Source organism: Euwallacea similis, chromosome 29 (genome assembly GCF_039881205.1).
Source record: "Euwallacea similis isolate ESF13 chromosome 29, ESF131.1, whole genome shotgun sequence".
Classification (NCBI taxonomy): Eukaryota; Metazoa; Arthropoda; class Insecta; order Coleoptera; family Curculionidae; genus Euwallacea; species Euwallacea similis.
The window spans coordinates 1,383,870-1,410,538 of NC_089637.1; the positions used below are offsets into that span (position 1 = coordinate 1,383,870).

Below are 26,669 nucleotides of genomic sequence, written 5' to 3' on the forward strand. Positions count from 1 at the left end.
TCACAGGAATATTGACGATGGTTCCAGTGGTCTGAAGGACATGTTAGTAGACATCCATACAAAGAACCTTTTTCGCCATAAAAGTTGTAACGTTAAAGTTACATATTTTATGACATTGTATAGCAACAGAACTAACAAGCATTCAAAGATATAAGAAAACATACTATTTAAACTAGAAAAGTGACATCATGAATGATATCGCCTTTGAATAATTTTTTTTACCCATACGAGCCAAATTTTAAGGAAATTATTCCATCCAAAAATAATAATTTGCTAGACACGGGGTGATAAAATTTCAGATTTTTTTAAGATTTCGTTTTATAACCAATTTTTAACATTACTATACATATTTTGCGGCTGGTTTTTCATAATTCGTGGTAATGGTTAATGGAGATTTTGTGAATGACTGCTAAAATTTACAAGGTGGTACCGTTTTTGTACCGTTCAATTTGTAAACCTTTAAACTCCAGCATTTCTTTATCATACAGGGTGGCGCATCGAAAACGAAACAGAGGCATTTTCTGGCATTTGAAAAACGCTCGGACACCTAAACATTATATTCGAGCGTTAAACATTATAAAGGTATACTCGCTCCTTTCACGTCAACCCTCTAGCCGGGGTGAGTCTTAAAGTCCCTAAAATCTTAAATGAAAAGTAGGGTCGAGTAGTACCTTATTTAAAAGGTCTTTCGATTCTCATTATAATGATACCCGATTTGACTAACTTTTATTCCGCAGTTTTCGAGAAATTTGATCAAAAGATGTATTGTTTGACACGAATTAATAATGTGAATTTGGCAGCAACTGAGGTAAAAATAACATAAAGCAGGTACTTTTAACTGATTGTTCAAAAGAATTCTGATAATTTCAACCACTTGAGAGAGTCAAATCCATCCCTAAAAGAAATTAATTTGAAGACCGAATTATTTAACGAGAGGTGGATTATTTATTTATTAATGCAATATTATTTTTAAAAATCACATATCCAATATTTACCTACGTATTAATTAGGTAATTAAGTGTTCGAAATGGCGACCACCAGTTTCTAAACAGTAATACAAATTTTGGTCAAATCGCTGTGGCTCATTTCGAAGCATTTGAGAATTTATTTGACCGCATTCATTTATTATTCTTTGGCGAAGGTCTTTTAAAGAGTTCGGTTGAGTTGCATAGATTTTACTTTTTAAGTGACCCCACAGAAAAAAATCCAAAGGTGATAAATCTGGTGATCGCGAAGGTCACCCAATAGCGTCTCTCCTTCCAATCTAACAACCTGGAAACCATTTATTTAAATACTCTCGGACACGTAATGCTTAATGAGGAGGGGCACCATTCTGCTGAAATATCAACCGGTCGATCAATGTAATTTTCATTATTTTCATATAATTCTGTTAATGCCGGATCAATTGTCTTCTAATAATTCTAAATACATGTCACTAGTGAGGTTTCCGGGTAAGAAAAAAGGACCAACGAGATGATCGCCAAAGATGCTTGTCCAAATATTTAATTTTTGTGGATACTAGGTACACACCTTATTAAAAATTCTGAAATTTTTATCTGGCCAATATCGACAGTTACACCGATTCACTGTACCGTTTATAAAAAAATGAACATTCATCAGAAAAACAGATTTTAAATAGATAATTATTATTTCCAATTGATCGCTCACTTATAAGTTCGCAAACAACAATTCAAGACACGAAAAGGATGCATTATCTCTATTGTGTATTTTTACAGATTTTTTTTATCAGAATGAAAAAGGAGTGAAAAGTACCTGCTTTATGTTATTTTTATCTCAGTTGTTACCAATTTCACATTATTAATTCATAACAGATGATACATTTTTTGATCAAATTTCTCAAAAACTGCTGAATTAAAGTTAGTCAAATTGGGAATTATTATAACGATAATCGAAAGACTTTTCAAATAAGGTACTACTCGACCTTACTTTCCATTTATGATTTTAGGGGTTTAACTCACCCCAGCTAGGGGGTTGACGTAAAAGAAGCGAGTATACCTTCATAATGTGTACCCCTCGAATATAAAGTTTACGTGTCCTAGCATTTTTCGAAAATAAATTCTCAAATTCCTGAAAATACCTCTGTTTCGTTTTCGATGCGCCACCCTGTATATCTATAATTGAAGGATCTGTCGAACAAATAGAAAGATTCCGGTATTTCAGTTATTGCCTATGTCACCCTATAGAAAGATTATGTGAATTTTAAAGAGTAGTATCTGTTAAAAATATCTTCTTAATCTATTAAAAACTGGGGGAGCTATTGATTTTCTGTATATTTATTGGTATATGTCGGGTATCTTAGATTTTACATGACAACAATTATCACAAAACTTCATAGAGACTGGAACAATTTTGAACATACGGAGTGGCTCAGAAAAGTGCGTTAGGATCAAAGTATTTTGTATTAAATAAAACCTCTTGGATATTTTCACATTATTGGAATTCTTTGAACTTTAACCGTTTACAAAATACGACATTTTTTTCACTTTCAAGAGTCATAACTTTCGAACGGGTTGGACTGTGGTTAAGTGATTTTGACATACTTATTTTAGTTTTTAAAAACACTTCAGAATTCAAAATTTGACAAATCAAAAATTGTCAAAGAGTTCAAAAAATTTGACACGTGTCAAATTTGGTGTTCCATTCGCGTTGAAAAATTCAAATAGGAATCTATTAAAAACGTTTTGCCATGATGCAAACTGTTCAGATTTAAAACTGTCGAAAATGTAAAATGTGCCATAATAATGTTAATAAAATATAAAGATAAACCTAAAAATGGAAAAATATACAGGGGGTTTCTCTAAGAATTAAAAAGTTGAATCCTAATGGTCTTTTCTGAGGCACCCCGTATGTTTAAAATTATGTCCAGCCTGTACATTCGCCCCTATCTTAGAATTCTCATATTTAACAGGTTCTTCTATCTCTAAAACGTCTTGAGATAATTGTTGTCATATAAAATCTGGAACACCCAGTTTACTCTGATGTGATAAAACTGTGAAAAACCGATTATTCAACTAAAAAATAAATTGAGTTAAAACTAACGAATGCATCATTTTTTTCTAGTGATGTATCACAACAAGATTACAATGCCTTAGTGGAAAACAATTCAGATGTACGCTGGATCATGGAGCATACAATTACAAGTTATTTCGTTAACTGTTTAAGTACCTAAATCGACAGATATGAGATACGCACGTGTTTCTACAGCTGAGATAGCTTAATCCTTTGACAGGACTAAATACTTGAGTAACAGACAATAAAATCATATCAATAATTCAAGAGCTGAGGAAACAACAAAATATTTCAACTTGTTTTAAGACTAGATTATGATTACTAAGTGAATAAGAATGTTAGTAAATTGGGAGAAAGATAGGTAACTCGAGTTACCTATTGAACTGAGGAAATGTTTAAACACTTTCAAAGTATCTTGTAAGATGTCCCAAATAAAATTTGCACTCCTTGAAATCTCCGATTTCGTCCAAATGTGAGAAAAATACTAATATATGCGAATTTTAACCAGAAGGAAGACCAGATTTCATCTTAATGTCGAAGTAATTTTTCATCCACATTACATGTTACCAGTTCGATCGTTTCTTGGCAATAATTTTCCTGGTACATAGATTGGCAGAGGAAGTACTATTGAGTGGCCAGTTAAATCTCCCGATTTTACATCTCTAGACTTCGTCCTTTGGGAATACCTTAAAAACGTGGTTTGTGTGACTCCTGTACAGGTTCTTTAAGTATGTTATTATGTTGAAGAATTGTAGAATTTTGTCCTACCATTCCGCAACATATGTTTAAAAAAGTGCGGCAAGATTGTGAAAACCGTTTGTATTATTGCATCGAGAATAATGGAATGTATTTCAAACATTTCTTGAAAAATTTAAAATTTTGAAAAAAATTAAATATATATACAATAATGGCTATAACTCATAGAGTTTCTGAGAAAAATATTAAATGTAATACATAGCTGAAAAGGGAATTTGATGACGATTTTGAAAATATAAATAATTGATATCACGCCCATATGAAAATCAAAAGTTTACTCATTTTTCTCCGAAAGTAAGGATGTAATAAGAAAACTGGCAACACTGCTAAACAGTTCTCAAAAAAGTGCTTTAATAATATAAAACTTGTATTCCTCTAACTATAACCGTATAAGAGTTATTTGCAAAAAACGAAAACCGCCAAATTCGTTTTTTCAGGATATCTTCGTAACCATTCGGAATTTCGCCGATATAAAAACAGATTATTAATTTGCTTTAAATTGCTCAACTTTGTCCCAATTTAAACCATTTTGTATCTATTACTGTTTCCGAGATCCCCATGCTGTTCATCCTTATCTGAGACAGACTGTATATAAAAATGTATAAAATAAATAAAAAAAACAAAAATTTGGCACAGTTGTGTGTAGCATTTGAAGATTTTCAAAATGCGATGGAGCATCAATAAATACTTTATATACCCACTTGATTCTGAATTGGATATGGAATCTTCGCAAATTCTTATGAATAGAAGCCGTAAAAACTAAAGGAATTTTTAAACTGGACATGAATTTCTTATAAAATTCTCTGAAACGGTATCTCTTACATTTTCCAAAATCCCAAGATATGCATCACCAATTCCCGAATTAATGCCGTTTGACTTCTTCCATTGAAGCCTTGTCGACCACGGTAGTTTATAAATTACAACCAAATGGTACTAAATAGCTTAGACATATCCAATATCGTATCATTAAACTTCATAGATTCACAAGCCGAATTTAAGTGTAAATGTAGTTTAATTGGATACTTCAACATGTAAAATTGATGATTTAAGTCATGCTTGAGAGTCAAGCCAATTTAAGTCCCTGATAAGCAGACAATCAAATTTGATTCTCGCGAGAATTGGCCTTTCACTATTGATGTTCACATGAACTAATAAGTTGTAGGAATCTGGTAACTTTCATTGGGGATTTATTTTATTTTATACAGGGTGTTTCAGATTTTAATACCCAAACTATAATTGTGTATTCTACGTTCGAAAATAATCCTAGATTGGTAGATAAACTATGTTCCAGAAACGATTCGTTTAGGAAATACAGGGTGTTAAATTCTAATGTCAAACTGACAATAATCAGCCTTGCACTCTCAACTCTCTAGAGCCAAAACTGTGCCTTCTACCAAAATGAGATAAAAATAATTTAATTTAATTTCAATTTTTAATAATATTCTTAAGTTTCATAAGGTTAGAACAAATAAAAGAATTCACATAAAAAGTTACAGGCATATTTTACTTGAAAATGGGAGGTCAGACGAAAGAAATTGAATGGAGAACCAAAAAATAAATTTTATTTTTCCAAAACGCAGAGGCATACCAATTTTTCTTTAAAAATAGCCAGTGACGTATCGCTACGCGCGCCACTGGTAAGACTAAAAAACCATTTTGTATTGCAAAATATCCACCTTCTATAGTTATGGAGATCTCTAAAATTTCATTGAAATACCTCAAAGGATTCTTCAAAAAATAGAGGTTTGGTGTTATTGAAATTAAATTTCAACACCCTGTATTTTCTAAACTAATCGTTTCTGGAATCTAGTTTATCTAGCAAACTAGGGCTATTTTCGAACGTAGAATATATGATTAAAGTTTGTGTATTAAAATCTGAAACACTCTGTATGAATGGGTTAATAATGTTTGGAGACATACAGTGTGTTCAAGATAACGATGTCTAGCATAACGTCGTAAACAGTAACATATACAGACTTGGTTAAGTAGGAAAAAAACTGCGCCTTCAGTGGAGTAGTTTCACGGTGAAAACAGATTTACAAAATTACGTTTGGTTTTTCAATTATTTCGAAAAAACTTAAATTTTCGAATTTCTTTTTGATTTTTTCCTAAGTTGTGGTAACAAACAGGTGAAAATAAAAACAATTTTTCTGTTGCAGTTTTTTGTAAGCTTCGATATGACAGTCTTAGTTTCGATCAACAACATTTCGTTTGTCAAAAATGATCATTTCTTTCCCTTAATACGGCCCTGGTAAGTTTTTCGTCGACTTCCAGACAACTTTTCATTACAAACATCGCTTTTGATTTAACATATGAGTTGAAATATTTAGCATTCGAATAATAGGTCCTTTCTTTTATTATTCCCTTACCAGCGAACGCTAACGTATTTTACTTGAAAGGGATTAGGAGGAAGCTTTAGATAATCTCCCATTAGCTTTAACTCAACTATTGGGTTGAACAGGATGGCATATCGGCATATCATGTGAAGGTTAAGTAGGAATTGCTATCACGTTGGGTTCCTGGCACCCATTCCAAGCCTCCTTGGCTAGTCCATTTTCCACCCATCTCCCCGTTAGAGTTGTTCCTTTGGAACCACATTCAAAATCATGTTTATCAATATTCCTTTGAGACGAGGGAACTACAAGGAGACTTTGTGAAGCTCTTGAAGCTGTAATACCAGGAAATATTATTTGTTTTTAAAAAATAATGAATACTTGTTTGAACTATTTTCGTAATTTAGATAATGAACGATTAGTTGGAAAAATAAGCTGTTTCAATTTTGTAATGTTCACTACGCATAAGTAAATTATAAAATATTATAATGTATTATTTTAAACGGTTATTTATAAATGCAGGCATAAAGGCACGGAAAAGATAATAATAAAAAAGTAATGAAAAACTAAAATATTGCGTACATTACTAAGCAGGATGCATCAATGAGTTTAAAATAACAAGTTGTCTTAAATGTAGTCAAAAATATGCCTGTGCCGTATTTTTAAAAAACGGTGATCATTCTTGGCAAACAAAACGCCGTAGAATCAAACCAAGACTATCATGTTAAAACTTATAAAAAACTGTAATGGAAAAATGGTTCTAAAGTCCATCTATCTCTTACCATAACCCGAAAAAATGCTTTAAAAAAAATGGGAAAAAAATTTTTTTTTTTAAATAACTGGAAAAATCAAGACAAAATTTTGTGTATTCGTTTGCTTCGTGAAACTTTTCCATCAAGTACGCAACTTTTTCACATTTAATCAAGTCTGGAACTATTGCCGTTATCAAGAACACACCGTATAACAGCCGAATTTTTCCCTCCACATGTGCAAAATAGTATTTCCTTGTATAAATCGATGTTTTCGCTATACCTTTTAGTAGTAATAGACCAAATATTTCTTTACAATTAAATTGCACGTGTACGTGATTGGATTGCGTTAGTAAAGAAAAAAAATTGCCGCAACTTGATTGCTGCAATTAATTACATTGTTTGTCAGGAACTTGACGACGAATATGAAGATTACGGAAAAAACTGTGGCAAAAGTGATAGAGGAACATTAAAACCAACACTATTATTGTTTGGCCAAAAATGGTGATAGTTTTGAAAACTTAATTTAGCTATTGGGACACATAGAGTTTGCTGACATTTTGTTGTTTTAAATGTACGAGAATGCCATTTTCGATTTTAGTTAAAAATTTTTAGTTTGTGTAAAACGAGATTTCACTCGAAACATTATTTGAACTTTTTATCTTGTCGTGACTGAAGGCGAAGGGGTACCAGAAACTTTGATTGAGGAGTTACCGTTCAATATACAGGCTGTCCCAATTAAAGGGGTCACTATAGGGATTTCGGAAATCGTTAAAGATACGAAAAAGCTTAAATGATGAGAAAGTCGCCCATTTTTATGCTGAATAAGATGCCGTTAAAAAATCCGAAAAATTTTGACCAAGATATACGAAAAAAAACGAAACTCTGATATTTCGATTTTACTTCCTTCTGACGTTATTCTCATAAATATCGGAAGGCGAATGAGAGATTATTGGGGCTTCTATTTCTGATGGAAAAGATGGCACAATCAGACTTTATTTCCGACGTTTCGTCATTTGGCGACCATCATCAGTTCTCTGGTTTTAATATAAACCTAAATATTTGATTACAGTTTTTAAGTTTGAAAAATGTTAATTCAAAAATAACAAAAGGTTATCAATTTGATTTATATTAATAATAATATTAGTTTAATTAAAAGTTCTAAGCATATTTTAATTAATAATAGTTGAAATAATGAAAGAAAATTATAAAAAGTATTCGAATTGAAAGCCATTCGCCTCGATACATTTCGCACTCAGTTTATGTAGTCTTAATACTGCCCGTTGAATGGATTGATGGGGAAGCGCTGTTATTTCCCTCATTAAATTCAGTCGTAATTCATTAATATTATTTGGAATTCATGGTATAAACGGTTGTGAAGCTATCCCCACAGAAAGTAATCCAGGGGATTCAAGTCAGGACTTCTAGCAGGCCATCTTACAGGTCCCTGGTTTCCGATTCATCGATTTGGAAAAATCCTATTCAAATAATTTGTTATTTTTTCTTGATTGTGTGGAGGAGCACCGTCATGTTGCCACCGTAACTGTGGTAGAATAATCAACAGTTCGTCTTCAAATTGGTCTAGAGTATGATGTAAAATTAGTTCTAACTATTTTTCAGTTGTCAAAGTGCCGTCATATATTGCCAAGAATTTTATTGCGCCACATATCGACTCAGACATTAAATGATATTTGCCTTTGTGGTCTAACTTCTACATTTTGTCTCGGATTTTGAACCGACCAATGATGCTCATTATGTCTATTATAATGTAACATTCCGTTCATCGAAAATGAGCATTCGTCGGTCCAAATTATATTTGACAAAAAGGTGTTATCTTCAATAATTTTATTTTGAAGTCAGTGACAAAAATCCAATCTTCTAACGTTATCACTCGTTTTAAGTGCATAGCTTGTGTGGATTTTATGTGGTTTATATTTATTAGGAAGCAAAATTCGCCATATTATTATTCAAAAAATTTGCAATTTCCTTTCAAAACGCCTAAGAGACCTTCAAGGGGCATTGTTTACCTATAAAAAAAATAAATCGACGAATGGATATAATGTTCACAACTTTGAAAATTTGCATCATTTAAAATAAGTTCTTCTTCATGTGGATTTCTTAGATGACCATAATTATTTAAGGGTTTACTAAAGCTTCCAAATTCTATAAAGTTTTTATCTATCAGGTTGTTCGGAAAGTAATTTCGTTTTTTTATGTGAAAATGAATGACAGTTTTCGTATAATAAACAAATGCTTTATTAAATTATATATTGGCCGTTCTGGTCCAACACCTTTTGCCATCTTTCTGGTAGTAGCATAATTCCACGCTCATAAAATTTTTTGTCTTTGCTGGCAAAAAACTGATCGAGGTGGTTTTTGACCTCATCATTTGAGATGAAAGTTTTACCGTCTAAAAAATTTTGGAGTGACCGGAACAAATAATAATCCGATGGTGCCAGGTCTGGAGAATATGGTGGGTGTGGCATTGTGTCCCATTCAAGCTGTAAAAGCTTTTGGCGAGTGACCAAACTTGTGTGAGGTCTCGCGTTGTCTTGGTGAAACACTACACCTTTTCTGTTGATTAGTTCGGGTCTTTTCTGTTGAAGTGCATCCTTCAGTTTGTCCAGCTGCTGGCAGTAGACTTCCGAATTAATCGTTGTGTTATCCGGTAAAAGCTCAAAAAAAACGATTCCTTTAAAATCCCACCAAACAGACAGCATCACCTTTTTTTGGTGAATATCGGCTTTGGAAATGGTTTGAGTCGATTCATCTTTTTTGCTCCATGACCTCTTGCGTTTGACGTTGTTGTATACAACCCATTTTTCGTCCCCAGTAATGATGCGCTTCAAAAACGGATCATTTTTGTCACGTTTGAGAAGCGAATCGCAGACGTCAATGCGGCGACACAGATTTCTCTCTGTGAGAACATGGGGAACCCATATATCGAGCTTCGAGGATAATCCCAGGCCTTTCAAGTGGTCATAAACTGTTGAATTCGATAAATTTAACTTCAATCCGATCTCACGTGTTGTTATTCGACGGTTCGCATCAACTAATGCCTTTATGGCGTCTTTATCAGCTTCAACCGGCCTTCCCGAACGTGGTGCATCTTCGACATCAAAATTGCCAGATCGAAATTTAGAGAACCAGTTCTGACACTGGCGTACTGTCAACACACCTTCTCCATACACATCGGTCAATTTCTTTCTGGCTTGAACAGCATTTTTACCCTTTCTGTAGTAAAACAGTAGGATATGTCGAAAATGCTGCTTATCGCTCTCCATATTTAAAAGGGCACCAACCAAAAACTACTGCGTAGAATTAATTGAAATGTTTCACACACAAGCCTTGTTATATGAGCTCTCAAAGCATATAAAAATTATATGGCTTAAGTGTGAGGTTAAGTGCAAAAAAATACCATTAAATCCTCTGTCGGGAAAAAACGAAATTACTTTCCGAACAACCTAATAGTTTAATAAACGACCTTTGATAAGGTTGCTCTCGATTGGGATACCGATTCAAATGTCGTTGACTTGTAATTCTAGAATTTCTATTAGAAGCGTAATAAATTTGTAACATGTCACGCTTTTTTAAATTTGAAAACTTTGAAAATTCCATTTTTCATTGGTTGAAATGAAGTTTTGAAATGAAAAAATCAGCCATTGTAATTTAGCGAATTTCGTTTGATAGCCAGCTAAGCCCTAATAATCTGTCATTTGCACAGCACCGATGCAGCTGTCAAAGTGTTCTAATTTTCCCGAATATTTCGAAAATGGTAAATTTTAAAGAGAGGGCAACTTACATAAATTGGCCGTAAAATTTAACGGGAAATCCTAAAACGATAAAAAATTGGGGGGGTTCCATTTAAAAAAATCTAATTTGTTACTGCCACACTTTTGTAGCGGATCCTGTAGATTTGAAAATAATTTTAAAATGCGAAGCTTTATAATATTTATGGGAGCAACGTCACGAGGAAACAAAATCGAAATATCAGAGCTTCGATTTTTTTCGCATATCTTTGGAACCAGTCGGAATTTTTTGGATTTTTAAACGACGCTTTGTTGAGCATAAAAATACGCAACTTTGCCACAATTTAAACGTCCTCGTATCTCTAACGGTTTCCGAGATCCCCACAGTGGCCCCTTGATTTGAGACACCCTGTACACGAGTATTCACGCGAATTTGCAAATATTATATGACAAAGGTTACACCACTGCTCTACGTAAAACAGAAAATTTTAACAACATAATTTCTGCAACATCATTTTCCAATCAAGTCAACAATAGTATGAGATTTCGTGATACTCGTGATAGAAATCACCGTGTCTATATCTCGTACACACCACCATCTTTCTGTTTATTGATAATGATAACACAAATCGTGTTATAATTGTTTTTAATATTCGCGAAACCCCAGTGCGAAGAGCAGCTCATAATTAGTTCTTAATTAACGTTCCTTAGACGATTAATTATCTCTCTTATCACAGATGATAAAGATTTGATAACATCTTATGTTTAATTGTTAACCTGTCATTTACTATTAGAGTATTTAGAAATGAGCGTAGATGTAGTGCGGGACGAAGCTTCGGAAAACGATTTAGTGGGACAGAAGCAGGTGCTTCTGGACAGTGCCCAGAACAATGAACGAAGTAACTTGATTGCGGGTCTTGCAGCCGGCTTAATTGGTGTTCTTGTTTTGGTTCTGCTTTGTGTATGTTTATGTAAGTACCTTCGCACATCTTACTACTGTTAAAGCTACTGTTTAAGTGTTGATCATGGTCCATGATTTGCGTTCGTGACAATTCTATCACGAGACTCTACCGTTTTGTTTGGACGCACTAATTAGTACTGTAACTTGTTGATAATGATTAATAATAGTAAACTTGGACTATTGTACCACTAGACAGGTTTCCTTTTCAAATCAGGATAAAATAATTAAAATCATTCCGGTTTTATGACGGCATTATTCATTCTATAGCTGTTTTTGCAAATAATTCATTACCCGTTAATTAGTGATTTACCATGCATACAAGGTGGCTATTTAGTGTGAAGAAGCCCGATATCTCCGCACTTATGCGATTTAGAAGAAAAAGTTTTTATCACGTAAAAGGTCCGCATTTTGAAATTATTTTCAAATCCGCAGGGTCCGCCATAAACGCATGGCGATAACAAATTAGAATTTTTTAATGGAACCCCCCTAATTTTTTGCCATTTTAGGATTTCCCGTTAAATTTTAAGGTCAAATTTGTGTAAGACACTCTATTTTCAAAATTTTCCGAATTATTCGGGAAAATTTGAACATTTTGACAGCTGCATCGGTACTGTGTCCTTTTTTCGAAATTTCGAAATCGGCCTTCTGGAGCTCCAAGAGGGCTACGTTTTGACGTGTTTGAATTTGAGAAAAAGTCTTCCAAAACCACCGGAATATGCCTTCCAAGTTGCATGATTTCAAAAGTCAATAACTTGCTTATTTCAAATGGAATGCCCTAATTTTCTCAACGACATCGCGTTCAGAATTAAAAAATCTACAACTTTAGCTAACATTACCCTATTCCTAAACTCAGCCACTTCTCTGCTCCCGAAAATTGTCCCCTTTTGGCTTCTAAACGTTTTGGCAGTCGCATCGGTGACGTCAGCAGCTGTCTGTTGACAGCCAGCACAGTTTTTACGCGTTCGGATTGTTTGATAAGTTGGCCATTTGTTAAACAAATGAATCTGAATCTAATGTCAATTCTGTCAAATATTATGATTTGGGATAACTTTATTAAAATTTAATTGTTATTTGACCGAATTGCTGCTCTTTTGCTCTGGTTTTGAATTTACACAATAGAAATGAATTTTACAACTGAAGAGTTTGCGGATATGGTATTCATGTTGGGCGCGAAAAATTGCGCCCAACATGAATTGAATGAACGCGGTAAAAATTTATTTACTTGAGACAAGGCTTTATAAACAATAATTTCCCGGAAGACGTCAATCCCATAAAGAAACTTTTAAAATCTATTGGAACGATAAATAAATAATACATTTATAATAATATGATTCAGACATATAAGGTTCTCACGAAATATGCAATAACTGGAAAAGTTTTAGATTTTTTAGTATTGTTTTGAGTCACCAAAACGTTTAGTAGTCAAAAGGGGACAATTTTCGGGAATTGAGAAGTGGCTGGGTTTAGGAATAGAGTAATGTTATCTAAAGTTGTAGATTTTTTAATTCTGAACGCGATGCCGTTGAGAAAATTGGGGCATTCTATTTGAAATAAGCAAGTTATTGACTTTTGAAATTATGCAACTTCAGAAGCCTATTTCGGAGGTTGTGGAAGACTTTTTTCACAAATTCAAATACGACAAAATATAGCTTATTAAGTCCTCATGGGACTCTAGAAAGCCGATTTCGAAATTCACAGCGCTTAGGGCACAGCAGCGATTTCCACGAGACCTTGCAACTGTGAAAATTTTCCTAAATAATTCGGCAATAGTAAATTTTAAAGAGAGAATAACTTACATAAATTACCTTAAAATTTAATGGAAATCCTAAAATGGCAAAAAATTAGGGGGGTTCCATTTAAAAAAATCTAATTTGTTATTGTAACACTTTTATGGCAGACCCTGTAGGTTTGAAAATAATTTTAAAATACGGACTTTTTATATGAAAAAAACTTTTGTACCAAAAATTTTCCTTCTAAATCACATATGTGCTGAAATATTGGACTTCCTCACACTAAGTAGCCACCCTGTATATTTTTAAAGATTATCATTTATGCGTCTAACAAATACTACCGCCTTAAGTTGTTTCGGCGCAAAAGACGTGCGCAGAACTTGTTGAACGTATTAGTACAGTATGATCTAGGAAAGTGCTATATAGAGTGATTCACTGTAAATCTTCTATTAAGGGTTCTGGCAATTCAAAGGAACCAAACGTCACTTAAAAACAATATGAGTAAGTTTAAAGTAAAGCAACCCATTGTTAATACCTTTATGAGACCTGATCTGTGTTTTTTTTAACAACTCAGACTTTAAATTAATTTTCTCAATAGCACTGTTTTGTAGTTTGAACATTTTTTGTTATTTTCAATTTCTTTTTCAATACACTTTTAAACATTTCATTATTTTTCATCTCGCTAATGTAATTGATCTATTTACTTCAACTTTGACCTTCACGATAGGTATTATTCTGGCAGTGATCTCACCTTTTCTTATCCTGGAGTACTACCTTTGATAATTTTCTGCTTATTGAAATTTTTAAAACTATTAATTTAATAAATATATATATAACCAAGACAAAGGCCATTCGACTTTTACCAATCGATGCTTACCACACATTTGACTCACAATGCACTCAATAATTTATAATGATTATACAGTTTCTTTTTTATTAACTATTATTAGGATGTAGCATATTTACCATTGTATATTTATGTTTCCTTTTAGTAAAGATGATCAATTGTAATAAAAAAAATATTTTTTTGGTATAGGAAAAGTTTCGACAAACAATTTTTTTAATGAAATTTTTAAAATTTTTAAAGAAGGTTTTCTTCTTTTGCTAGTACCTTCTAGGAACTAAATACTGACTATAACATGAGATATTGTATTTCACTCGATGTCCCTGTAATTCAATTGACCAACAAACACGAACTCCTCTCTAATGTTATGATCAATAAGTATTTCGTGAACTATATTATCTGATGGTTTGATAATATACCTCTTGTTTTTACCCTGCATAAAACCGATGCAAGTGTTTCCCCAGAAACTTACCTGATTGATTAACGGTATCTGTAAGTTAGCCACGATTTACTGAAATGTTATATAGGGTGTTAATTAAGTATATGTACTTATTTCAAGGGATGAATCTTTAAATGATTTTATCAAAAAAAGTTTCTATGAAAGTTGGTCCGCAACACTTTCGTTTAAGAACTAGAGGGTGTTCAAATTTCATTTTTTATTTGATTTTTAATTAAAAAAATCAAATCAATATAATTTTAAAAAAATCAATATAATTATATTAATATATGTATTTATATTATTTATTATATGTATTTATACATATAATATTATTATTGCAACTGAGAGTATTGTTCTGTATGTGGGTAAAGTTCGCCAATCAATGTTGAGAAAAATAGATGAATGTTTAGAAGTAGGTCATTTTCAACAATTATTATAATATTAAATTTGTTTTGATAATTTTAATAATTGCTATTAAATCAATTTTACCCGAGTCATATTAATTTCAAACCCGTTTATCTCCAAAACGGTTACTTCTACAGATATTTTTCAAGAGCACTTTTTCAATGGAAGTAAATGTATAATAAGCCTACTTATACAAAAGTGGCATACAGTGTAGCACAAAAAAGTTACGGCCAATAAAAATGCGATGGAAGCCTGTATGTGGCGCCCTGTATCAGTAGTCAAACAATTAAGACAATATTTGGATTTTGCGTCATAAAAAACCCCGTATACCAAAATTTGTCTGATTATTACATATCTGCTCGAAAATATAAAAAATTTTTTTTTTTAATTTAATTTTTTGAAACCCTCTAGTTCTTAAATGAAGACGTTGCCGACCTACATTCATAGATATTTTTTTTGATAAAATCAGTTAAAGATTTATCCCTTGAAATAAGTACATGTACTTAATCAACACCCTGTATAGAAATTCAGATACCTATTCCATCTTAGACTGTTTGCTGAAACTTACGTTTTACTCTGATCAGGTAGCGGTTTGGAACATACGTGAAAATGCATTTTCGTAGCAATGCGTCATATATTCCATCCATAACACATTTATTGTGTTACAGGTAATAAACGTCGTAGAAGGAAAGCTGCCAGAGACGCAGAGTCATCGGCTTGTAACTCTACCGACACTGCATCTTCGAAGGTATACAGTATTCCCATAGAAACAGGTATTTGTTTTATACCTAATTCACATTGTTATTGCATTCTCATTCAATGACATGATTCAACGACTGTTTACCACTTAAAGTGTAAATGAAACAAACATTTCAGGGGTCCTTCGGACACCGCAAGATGTGGCGAAACGATACGAAAGGAGCGTCTCAGCCCTCTCATCTAAAGAGCAAGTTTACTTAGTTCCATTTTCAGCGCTTCCACCTGATTTTGGTGAGTAGTTTATATTGGTTTCACTTCAGGCTAACGCCCTTGCCTTAAATGCAAATACTACTCTATCTATGTACAGGGTGTTTTAATTTGGAGTGTTTTGACAGAAAAGGAAGAAATTTCCTTACTAAATAGAAGAAAACTGATTTGGGTGCCACGGGCTCGATCTTTGAGAAATGATTAATGCCAAAAACCGTTTCCCGATATCGTCACAGCCCACTAAGGTACAGAAGGTTTTTCGATTTTTGGCCATTTTGAAAATCGCCAAAACATTATTATAGTACTTTTTTAAGAGGATCCTAATGGAGTGCTCAAACTTTTTCTCTTGCTCACCGTTTTCCTACAATTTGGCTGTGTGGAATAAATCTTTTTAACAACTTTAACAAGTGTTGTTTAAACTTATTTTGGTATTTCACCTGCCGTTGCTGTTCGGACTATTTTTTGGGTCGTGTTTATTTCATTTTTCTTATCAGTTCTCAAGAATTTCAAATAATAAATAAATTTTTGCCGACGTACTTTCTTGAAAACTATTAATCCAAGTTACGAAAAATTGGTGTCGTTGAAATGAGAATTTAGAGCGTTTTAAACCAAGGTGCCACTCGACACTCCTGCCAGACAGTGACATTTACTTTTATAATAATATGAAAGAAATGTGTCCCCCTTAAATCTAACATTGATGGATCCGAGCGTTTTTCAGTTTTCTCCAGTAAACGCTTACAAAATCAAGTGGAAAGTTTTCGATGGCCCACCCTGTATATTACTTTATTATTTATTATCGAAAATAACGGAAATACAACTTATTAATTTTTTTTGACATCAGCTGGCAATGAAAATTGCTGTCAAAGGAGTGTGTATATTGTCAAATGACAATATAAATAATAAATATACATATATAATATATAAATATATAACACACACAACATTTTAACATGTCATATTTTTCAAAATTTTCATACATTTCAATTAAATATTAAATACCAAATACTAAGAGTCAATATATCAAGAGAAAACTCAAAATAAACTTTAGTAAGACAGTAAAAATTGTAAAATCAAAAACTGAATAGTTGCTTCTTTGTTTTGACAGCAATTTTCATAGCTAGCTTGTGTCAAAAAAATTAATACGTTATATAATTATTATATATTAATTATATAATATATATCGTTGAAAAGCGTTTAAAATTATTTATTTTATTAAACCATGGCCACGTATGATTTATATTTGAAAAAATGAAATTGTAGCTAATTATGAGAAAACGGTGAACAGCAGAAAAAGTTTGAACCTTCCATTAGATTCCTCTCAAAAAAGTGCTACAATAATGTTTTTAATATTTTCAATAATAGTAATTCCAATATTTTAATAAATAAGAAAGTTATTGGCGATGTTCAAAATGACTAAAAATCAAAAAACCTTCTATATCTTAGTGGGCTGTGACAATACTAGGAAATAGTTTTTGACATTAAATATTTCTCAAAAATCCAGCCCGTGGCCCCCAAATCAATTTTCTTCTATCTAGTCAGAAAATAGGTTTTTCCTGTCAAAATGCTCCAAATTAAAACACCCTGTACAACTAAAAATCCGATTTTGCGAAGATAATAGAAATATGGGTAAAGTCAATATCCTTTTTTAAAAGTACATGTTTTCATTATTTTCTGTTTACTCAGTAGTTTAATTATCTACGCAGTTCTTACATATACACCACAATGTTATCTGAATATTACGATTTTTTTATTATAGACTTGTAACCTCCATCTCATTTGAAAACACTTGACACGAATGTAAATTAATGATAAGTGAGAAAAATACAATTTTACATTTATTGTACTTGCCTAGTTTAGAAGGTGCTCGATTACAAGGCGCTATAATATTGAAATTAATCATAAATAGATATCGAGTCAAGATTTTTAAACTGCTCGTGATATAACAACAATAATACGCTTATTATGTAGGTAGGTATTTAAAAGAACATTATTATACATATCGTTAGTAAGCTGTATCTAATGTATACTCTTGTAATTAGCAGATTATTGACATCAAATGCTTATTTACTGAAAACATACAAGGTTATCCAACGAAAACTTGACCCTTCTTAATCTTTAAAAATAAGGACTTTTCGTAAAGTTTCTAAAATACGTTAAAATAATTTTTGAAAGACAATTTTTATATAAAATTACATCCTTATGCGCGCCATAGCAAACCTCTCAAAAAATTTAAAATGGCATAAGGGGTCATGTGACACCTCAAATAAGAGGTCTTTCAAAACTACATTCAATGGTATAATAAGATTTAAAATCTATCGATTTATTTTTGAGAAAAACAGCTGTAAATTTCATAAAAAATGCAATACAAGCTCAGTTAAATAGTACATAAATAATGAAAAAGTTTTTGTTAATAAAAAATTGATTCGTTTTGGATTTTGTGCTCACAAACAGTCTTTGGTTATTTTTAATTATTCATCTACTTTTTAACTTTTATGTTTTTATATTTTTTAATTTTTTTTTGTTAATTGACCTCTCATTTTCCGTTTTTTAATGTCCATTTATATTATCTCCATAGTCTTTTAGTTGGAGTTACTCACAACACCTCGGGGGCAACAATTTCACTGAAGCAGGATTGTTATGACAAACACGAAATATTTCATTTCACAGATCCATAAACTTAACCGAGAATTATTTTTCTTAGAATACCACATTTGTGGTTCAATGTTCAGTGTTCGATCACAGTTCAATAACAGAACCATTTTTTCTTCTGACCTAGTCCAATGGGTTTACATTAGTGACAACAGAAACACTTCCAGTTTTTGAGTTGTTAAAATATGCTTATTTTCCATAATTTCAATATTTTTACGAGTTTTGATTCCCTGCCATATCTAAAAGTTATATTTATATATAGGGTGTCCTCAGATGGGGTTGTCTGTACCACAAATGGACCAAATTTTGCTTTTTTTGGCAAAAAGCACACTTCATAAAAGCTTTTGGTTGTTCTAAAAACACCTTTCATACTGAAAAAAAATGACTTTCTCAGAATATTTCAAAACATGGTTTTGACTTAAAAGTAAACTAACTCTATGTTTTAGTTTTAAGCAAAATGTTACTTGAAGAAGTTACTTAGAATTATTTTAATAGTCAAAATCCAAAATTTCAATTGTTTTTATTTTGAAATGGATAAATAACTCTTAAGCCGACTAAAGAAGTATCATACTGCTACTACGTAGGCAGGTAAGTACTTGTAAATAACAGATAAGTAGGTTTAAACTGGCATTCTAAACATAACTGTCATCATTTCAAAAATAAGCTGCACTTATATCTCTTGAATTTTAATGCAGAAATGCTCACTTTAAAGCATCGAATGTATTTGGTTAAGTGCTTCGGCATTGGTGATATTTCTTATCGTAATGCTGTTGGAATGTTCCACCAAAAATATCCTGAAGTACAAGTCAGTCGACAAAACTTAAAGAAACTTATACGAAAATTTGATTGAACTGGTGATGTGAAAAACGTAAAGAGGCCAAGAAAAACCCATATGAAGATGATACAGCGACGTTATTAGATATTGATTCGGTGGCACAGCATCCGAACCGATCACTAAGGAAAAGGTAAGGTCAACTAAATATTAGCAAGACGCATATCCATGCAATTTTAAAAAGTAAGAACTTTAAAACACACAAGCCGAAAATTTTGCACATACTAGAAGATGGTGATGATGCACGTTGATTGGATTTTTGTCTGGATATTGGAGAAAAAATTCGGAAAAATATACGGTTTTACAAAAATATTATTTTCACTGATGAGTACACATTTAGTACAAATGGAGTTGTAGCTGCACAAAATTGTCGGCTTTGGTCACAAGAAAATCCAAATTTTACTATTACTTCACGTAGTCAAAAGTTCAAGAAACTAAATGTTCAGTGCGCTGTTACTTACAATCGAATCATTGGTTCCTATTCTTTTCAAGAAAATTTTAATCAAAACTCATACTTAGAGATGTTAGACACTTTTTTCCGGTCCGAATTTGAAAACGAGAGTTTGAAGCTCAGACATAATGCATATTTTCAATAAGACAGATGTTCTGTTTATTCAACACTTCAGGTACGAAATTGGCTAGACAGACATTTTCCTGAAAAGTGGATAGGTAGATTTGGGCCTATCTTGTGGCCACCCAACTCGCCTGACTTCACTGCATGTGTTTTTTTCCTGAGGGGATTTTTGAAGGAACAAGTGTACAAACAACCACTACCACATAACGTTGATGATTTATAAAACAGAATAATTGAAACTGTGGCCCAAATAAATTAAGACTATTTATTCTGTATATGAAAAATTCAAAACACTTTTGGAAAAATGTGTTGAAGTCGGTGGCTTCTAAGTGCAATAGGCAGTTGCAGTATCTACTATTCTTAGCAGTAGCAGTATCTTCTTTAGTTGGCTTAAGAATTATTTATCAATTTCAAAATAAAAACAATTGAAATTTTGGATTTTGACTATTAAAGTCATTCTAAGCAACTTCTTCAAGTAACATTTTGCTTAAAAGTAAGAAATAGTTAGTTTACTCTTAAATGAAAATCATGTTTTGAAATACAAGATATAATATTTTGTTAAGGTATTACTAATAAATTTTAAAAAAATCTATATATTTCATGACTTTTGGGACATACCTTGCATTCCCAGCTTCCCGTATAAGATCATTTTTTCTCAGTATGAAAGGTGTTTCTGAAACAAGCAAAAACTTTTATGAAGAGTGCCTTCTTGTCGAAAAATGCACAATTTGGTCCATTTGTGGTATAGGCAACCCCATCTGAGAACACCCTGTATTTATATAAATTTAAAAAAACCTCGTACCACTTACAGTTTTCTAGATATTTTTATTTAAATGATTCCATGCATTTTCAATCTTAATATTTTTCCTTGATGCGCTCCACCAGCGTGATAAAATGTGAGGTAAATGTGTGGAAAAAAATAATAGCTTACTATTATTTGAAGCAATCAAGTTCATAACATAATTGGACGCTTGATTGCCTTTTAAGCAATTGTGACCAGGTAAAATATGTTTACCTACTCTCATATTATAAACACCTATACCTCAAGGAACTTGACCTGTTTCCAATGCACAACGTCAGTCTGCCTCACAGTTAGGAGGAAGGACACTTTCTTAAATACCCTATGAAGGTCATATTACCAATAAGTTCGAAAGGGGACCAATCTACCCCCACATGAGAAAACGAACTGTAATACAACATGAATTTGACGTCTTACAGGGTGTCCCATTTTCGTTGTAATCGTGGGATATCTCGGTTATTATTATAGCAAAGGTAGAGAAATGCGGTTTTTGCGAACCTGTATCACTTTTTAATGAAACTAATGATGACGTTGACACAATTGATCCAGCTATCTTAGTTTTTGCACTACAGGACGTTTTTGAAAATATCGTATTTTGGGACCCCCCTTATAGTTTGAATATCTGCCAAGTTATCAAAAATGTAAAAACGGTGTCGGATAGAGATTTTTACGCACTCCAGTGGCATATTTAGATTTTATTTATAATTTATACTTTTCGGGATATGGAGCAAACTTATGTTTTTTTAAATGGAATACCCTATATATTTTTACCTATTCTGATTTCCCTGATTTTCCCCATTCCAAAAATACAAAACTCGACATGGTTATTTCAAATAATAATGTTACAAATGAAATGAAAGTACACTATTCCGGTTCTGAGACTATTTGCCTGAAGAGACATAAAACACCTTAGACGCACAGTTTTATTATTGATTAATTTTGTTAATTAGATTGAGAGATGAGAAAACATTAAGATCTAAAAATATTAGCAAAAATAAAACATAATTTTTTTTAATATTAATCCCTAAAACGAACGCCACGAAGAAGATCATGGGCTTTCATGGGTTGTTCGCGATTTTAATTATCTCAGCCAATTTTCTGAAATCTCTAGTTTCCATTACATCTATAATGAAAATTTTAATCCGCATTATCGCTACGATCGAACGATAAAATGGCAAACATTGATTACGCATAATTAGCTTAGACGTCAGTGCAATTCAAATTAACGAATGTCGCAAATATCGTAAAGGTGAACAATATATTCCTGATTCCTGCTCATTATATACTTAAGTTACATGCTCTTAATGCCTGATAAAGATTTGAAATATTTTGATTTGTTTTTCAAAGGTTATTTGCTCATTCCTCCGAAAACCGAGAATATTGTCCCAAAAATTGTCATAAATTTAAGTTTATAGCGATTTTCAAAGAGAGGCCCTAAATGTGCTCGGTTTGAGCAATATTTCCTAATTTATGGAAATTTGTTTATTTGAATTGTGATGCAAAATAATTCACTAATCATTGTCTTTATTGTCTACCCCAATTAATATAAAAAATTATTGACAAAAATGATTAATGGAATGAGTGATCCAACAGAATAAAGTTCATGATCCAGCATGGTCGGCTCGTGGTTACTCACTACATTTTTTTGTCGTTAGGAAAACATTTAAGACACCCGGCCTGGTGTTTTAGCGGCCGGATAGTGTGGGATTCACCGAATATGTCCACTAAAAACCTCGGGATGAAAGAACTTTCTTCGACTCCGGAACTGTCCCTGAGGGATGTATAATCAGGGTCAGATCAGGATATAAATTGCTGAGCAACTTGAAACTCTTCCTTCTTTCCATCATTTTGTCTATGCCCTTCTGGTCCCGTATTATTACCACTCCTAATGTATACATCCTACAGAAAGTTTTGCTTCTTTCTTCGGCATTGGAAATTGTTGTATTTTCGTCTTGACATCATTGAAAATCCATCCTTCTACCTTCCCCGTCTGTTACCTCTATCTCTCTCCTTTGAAGGTGATTACCCGATCTGGGGGAAGAAAGCATCCAGGGGTCACCACGTGAAGACGTGGATGGGTTTTTGACCCCCGGACACTTCCTACTTAACCTTGTCACTTTGCACGCTCCTGATTTTGCACCAATCAAAATGAAATTCTATAAGAAGTTTTCAAGAAATACGTGCGTGCAATCTCTGATGTTGATGAACCGGGAATTTTTAATCATAAATTAAAGCGCTGAATAAGGCACCTATCTTCATGAGTTGCTCAAGATCTTCCATTTCTTCTTTAAGATTCGATCCTTTTGCATATTTACTACTGAAGAATGATTCATATTATCGGTCAAGTCAAACCACACAGAAATATTTAATTACAATTTTTGACTTGATCGGTAATATGAATCTTCCTTAACTCTTCAAATATTATGTTCATTCGCAGTAAACGTTTCAATTTCTACCAAACTTGAGATGTGAATCGCGTCATAGTAAATAGCTTAAATTCCTTGAAATTGAGTTCATAACTGAATATCTCACAGCATTGTGATTTTTTATCAATTGACATGAAACTATTAAAAGTATTCAATAAGTAGGTGTACCTATTAAAATTGAAGTTATAATTGAACATAAAATACCTGGCCTGTGGTCACTGCCTAAACTGCTGACCCCATGTCCTGATTCTTGACTGATAAAAAGGTAATCGCCCAGCAGTTCTATACATACATATATGCATAAAGCAATTAAATTTACTACTATACATACATTAGCTACCTATTGCAAATTAATTACATCAAATGATAAACACTAAATCAAACTAGCTTCAGACACTTCTAAATTGATTTTTCTATTTCCTTAAATACCTTCAGTCTCGGTAATGAATTTCCAAGATTAAAGGCTCAGCCCCCTATAAATACATACAAAATTGGCAATGTATCACTGTAACGTCATTAATCATAATAAATCCAAAGACTTAATCCCATAGTTTTATACTATAATCTGCCTGTCTTATCTGTGATAGTACAAATTTATAAATTCCAAAGCTTTATTACATATACTGGAATAGGTAACGCAATTCATGGTTTTTCGGTTTACATTAAACCACTAAAATAATAATTACATATTCACACATATGTGTATTTTCAGATTATTCATCAAGGGAGGTGGAGGTGAAAGCAGATTTTGTGATATTAAAAGACTTATCGTTGCTAGAGAGGTACAACAACTCGCCCGGCTATAACGGGGGAGTAGTCAACGAAGCATACGAACTCCAAGAACCTTACAACTCATATATTTATGGTGCTATTCCATCACAGGAACGCGAGAAATACAACCCATTTATCTATGGTACTATTCCACCATTGGAACGGGAGCCATACAAGAAGCAGACGGCATATAATCCAACTTTTTATTAGCGATTTTTAAGTTATTAGAGAAGATTAATTAGACGCTAAACGACAATTTTAGCCCTCTATTTAAACAGTATGAATATGTATATTAAAAATATATATTATTAATATTTCTCTATGATGAAAGAAAGGGGCTGCACCATAAGTTCTTGATAATATAGGGGGGACGGATTATTCTTACTAGCTTTTTCAATGGGGTTTTCGACGAACTTTTTTTTTATTTTTACTGAGGTCGAGTCTCAAAGGTAAACTAAAAAATTAAAAAAACAGTAATTTTTTTTAGGCATGCTTTGGATCGCAAAAACTACGGCACATTTTCATTTTCTTATCTTAAAACCTACTTTTTAGTGCAAAATTGATAAGCAATCCCATCTTTTAAGCATTATCTTCACGAATTTGATACTTTAACATCAAGTTTGGCCGCCGTGGAAGACCCCATTATTCTAAAGCTCAAATGTGTATTTCAAAACTCTAATCCTATATCGCTTTATAATTGTAAATACTTACGAATACTTCGCTTTCTATATTGAAAAATTAGGATTATACACCTAATATGTCACCGTGTATAGAGCTGTCAACAAGGGTACCTAAGCATTACCATTATTCCATATGTGATTTTTACATGATTCTCAAATATGAAACTATGATTAGTTCCTTGCAGGAGATATGTTTTTATTCTATTAAATACTATTGCTTGCAAAATACAAGGTAAAGCAAATAAATACATGAAATAACACGAAGAAACATCGGTTTTTAATAATCAAAAATTCCTTAAAATGAAGACAGTAATTTCAGCTTACTCCAGGTTTCCCAGCTAAAATTCTTTTGAGGTCATTGTGCGTGACATCATATCTTCAATTCAAATCCGAATCGAAACAATGTGAAGTAGTAATTAATGCGAGTATGTAAAATAAGTCCCATCAATGAAAAACGTCCCTACAACAGTCTCTTAAACTGCTATCCCATACATTGACCATTTGAGAGTATTGAGTGCATTGCGGTATCTTAAGGTGTTTGTTTTCCATTGAATAACCTACAGCAATGGAGAAACTATGACAACAAAAATGAAGATTCATTAATAAATAAAATATTACTTACGAATCTATCATTTACGTTCTTCCTTTTTGTCATATCTTCACAAAACTCCATCCGCTTAATATGGTCCTCAAGAAAAAATTCTGGTTTGCAACTTGTAGCACTTAAATTTATTTCTTTTTAAAACACTTCTGTTTGAGGCGACATATCAAATTTACTTGTTATCTGGACACTATTACAAGGAAAATTAACTTCAGTCAAACTGTAGTTTCCCGGAATTTCCTTTCCTCGTTAAAAGCGCGAGCATTAAGTTCTTTTTCATTTGAATGTTTGCATTTTTTACTATTCAGGGGAATTTTTACTTCCTTCCTCTGGACACTGATGCAAATTTAGTAGACTGGTTCCGCGGCTGGTTCTGGGGTTGTGATATCGAAGGACCATTCTCGTTTTTGTCAGACGAGAGAATCTGAATTGAAACTCGTTTCGTTTCATTCCTTTGAGTATGTATTTTACAAATATACTTAATCTAAGTTCCTTTCTACAAGATTACCTAGTTGCTGATGATTTCAATAATAAACTGACTTGACAACCGAGTGGAAACCTCAATTCTCCACTCCCAATCCCCCTTCTACTGTCTTAGCGAACACAAAGCTACAATTAGTGAGATTTGAGAATCTTTGCACTTTGGGAATTGGGCCTTTGTCGGCCTCTAGTTTTTTACCTTTTGAAACCATCAGATGATGTCTCTAAACTCTGATCCTTTGAGTTCAGCATTGCATAGATGTATGACTTCTTGAGAAATCCCGGCGATGTGGTTTTTATTTCACCTACAGTAAACCGTACTGCCAACAACTGTTACATACCACTTTAAGATGATACCTCGGGTTTAGAATAAACCTTTCGGCATGTTTTATTGTGAACCTTCGGAATTCCCAAAAACTCTGTACTACGTTCATACACTTATAATGCTGCAAATATACATAATTGTCAAAATTACGAATAATTTTGTCAATTGTGTTTATTACCGGAATTGGTCGATTTTCAAATGAAAACGCAAACCTGCCAACAATCTCCCGTATAGTAATTCCAGAATAATACCACTTAACAATTTGAATTTTTTCTTCAATGAATAGTGGCTTTTTAATAAGGTACTAGGTTCATTGTTCGTTGATAAACAACATAAAATAAAATTATATAAAAAAATAAAATAAATTCATCGGTGCAAGTTAAGCACGTGAGGAATTTCAATTTTAACGCTCGGAGTTATTAGGTTTTCGTTTTTTTCCATTTATCTACATTGCTACTTTTTGTTTCTATAATTTTTAAAATGTCCACAGCCGCGAAAACAGTCAAATCAATACTAATCAAAATATCGAAGTGAAGACGCCGGCCGGACCGACTACGCCCACTTCCACCG

General features: G+C 32.7%; 1 protein-coding gene across 1 annotated transcript; it reads left to right on the top strand.

Annotated features, from left to right (window-relative positions):
• Window positions 1-11,283: 11,283 nt before the first annotated feature.
• On the top strand, window positions 11,284-24,956 carry LOC136417611 (uncharacterized). The gene is made up of 4 exons (XM_066403381.1): window positions 11,284-11,588; window positions 15,665-15,769; window positions 15,873-15,986; window positions 23,955-24,956. The coding sequence occupies exons 1-4, from the start codon at window positions 11,423-11,425 to the stop codon at window positions 24,221-24,223; spliced, it is 654 nt and encodes a 217-aa protein (XP_066259478.1). The 5' UTR covers window positions 11,284-11,422; the 3' UTR covers window positions 24,224-24,956.
• Window positions 24,957-26,669: the final 1,713 nt, after the last annotated feature.